General features: G+C 52.5%; 1 protein-coding gene across 1 annotated transcript in view; it reads right to left on the minus strand.

Moving 5' to 3' along the window:
- The window catches only part of TRPM3 (transient receptor potential cation channel subfamily M member 3), a 249,388-nt gene extending 248,323 nt beyond the window's left edge, over positions 1-1,065 (minus strand). Inside the window, exon 1 of the mRNA XM_042877368.1 lies at positions 969-1,065. Coding sequence (XP_042733302.1) covers positions 969-1,058 — 90 coding nt within the window. The 5' untranslated portion in view covers positions 1,059-1,065. The remainder of the gene's footprint in view (positions 1-968) is intronic.
- Positions 1,066-1,363: the final 298 nt, after the last annotated feature.

A 1,363-nucleotide genomic window follows, 5' to 3' on the forward strand; every position in this document is an offset into this window, starting at 1 on the left:
CAAAGCCAATTAATTCCAAAGCCAATTAATTCCAAAGCCAATTAATTCCAAAGCCAAACTATCAAGATGAGAGGGATAATAAAAGGCATGAATCCGGGATTTTAACATACTACTGGTGCAGAAGCCTAAAAATCCTGACTACATTCTTTAAATTTTCATTGTATAATCCAATTTATCAAGAAGTTCCAAGAACAAAGAAGACTGAGCAGTTTAATGAAACATTTATTTTCCTCCAAAAGTTGATTTGTGATATTCTGTGTTCCCATTACAAATGCTTTTGTATTAAAAGCTTCAGTGGGACGTGGAGTAGTAGTGACACTTTGTGCCAAGATCTGGAGCCCTGCACTGTTATACCGAATAATTTTTAAAATAATTGCCATCTGAGAAAGCACCTTCATTCAAAATCGCGCCACTTGGTTTAAGCAAACAAACAAAATCATCATCAGAAAGTTTCACCATTTCTGTCTGCACTGCCGATTTTTGAATGACCCTCTTCCTATAGAGCTTTCAGCCAACCCAGGTAGCTGAGTCCACTCACACATGGTTCCAGTTACAGGTTGGTCAGAGAAGTGCTGCCTATTTCTAAGGGGGGTAAGGACCCGAGGAGCAGACTGCATTAGACTGCTCACAAAGGAACACGCCTTAGAAATGAATTCCTGCTCCTTCCCTACAAGTTCACTGCTTGGTCTTTCTCAGATAAGGCAAATGGAAGCACGGATGATACCTATCATTACTTGCTCCCTCTCCACCCCCTCCCAAGCCTTTTTCAGTAGATAAACGTGCTGGAGTACAGAAAGGCAATTTAAGCATCTTCAGGTAGTCACAAGGGGTTGTCTAGGTAGCAGAGGAAGTAATTAAAAGGAAAGTTGGGACTATTGCTGCAGTAAGTTTCCAGCAGCATCGCCTGCGGTGCTCCGGACAGATGCTGCCCGGCGGGCACCGGCGCTCCGAGCAGGGCGTCACCGTACCTTGAGCAGCCGGACGGACGGCAGGAAGGCGGCATGGCACAGTTTCCGTATGGTCCAGTTGAGCGGCCGGGGAGCGTCCGTCTGATTCATGACCCCCCGCGAGTCCCGCCGGCGGAGCAGCCGCACAGCCCGCAGCGCCTACCGCGGCAGCCGCCGCCGGGGCGCGGGCATCCCACACGCAGCCGCCCGCGCCCGCGGTGCCGCAGGGCAGGGCAGGGCGCGCCGGGCGCGGGCAGGGGCTGGGCGGGCGGCTCCGCGCCGCCACCGAGCCTCCTTAAGACAGCGGGCTCCTGCGTGGGAACGGCAGTGCTCATGCATACCAAATGCGGCTGGATGGAGGCGATCGGCCCGCCGCTCGGGGCAGGCTGCGCTGGCTGAGCGGAAAGGGGCAGCCC

Source organism: Lagopus leucura, unplaced genomic scaffold (genome assembly GCF_019238085.1).
Source record: "Lagopus leucura isolate 7727_CA_CO unplaced genomic scaffold, USGS_WTPT01 Super-Scaffold_100018, whole genome shotgun sequence".
Taxonomy (NCBI): Eukaryota; Metazoa; Chordata; class Aves; order Galliformes; family Phasianidae; genus Lagopus; species Lagopus leucura.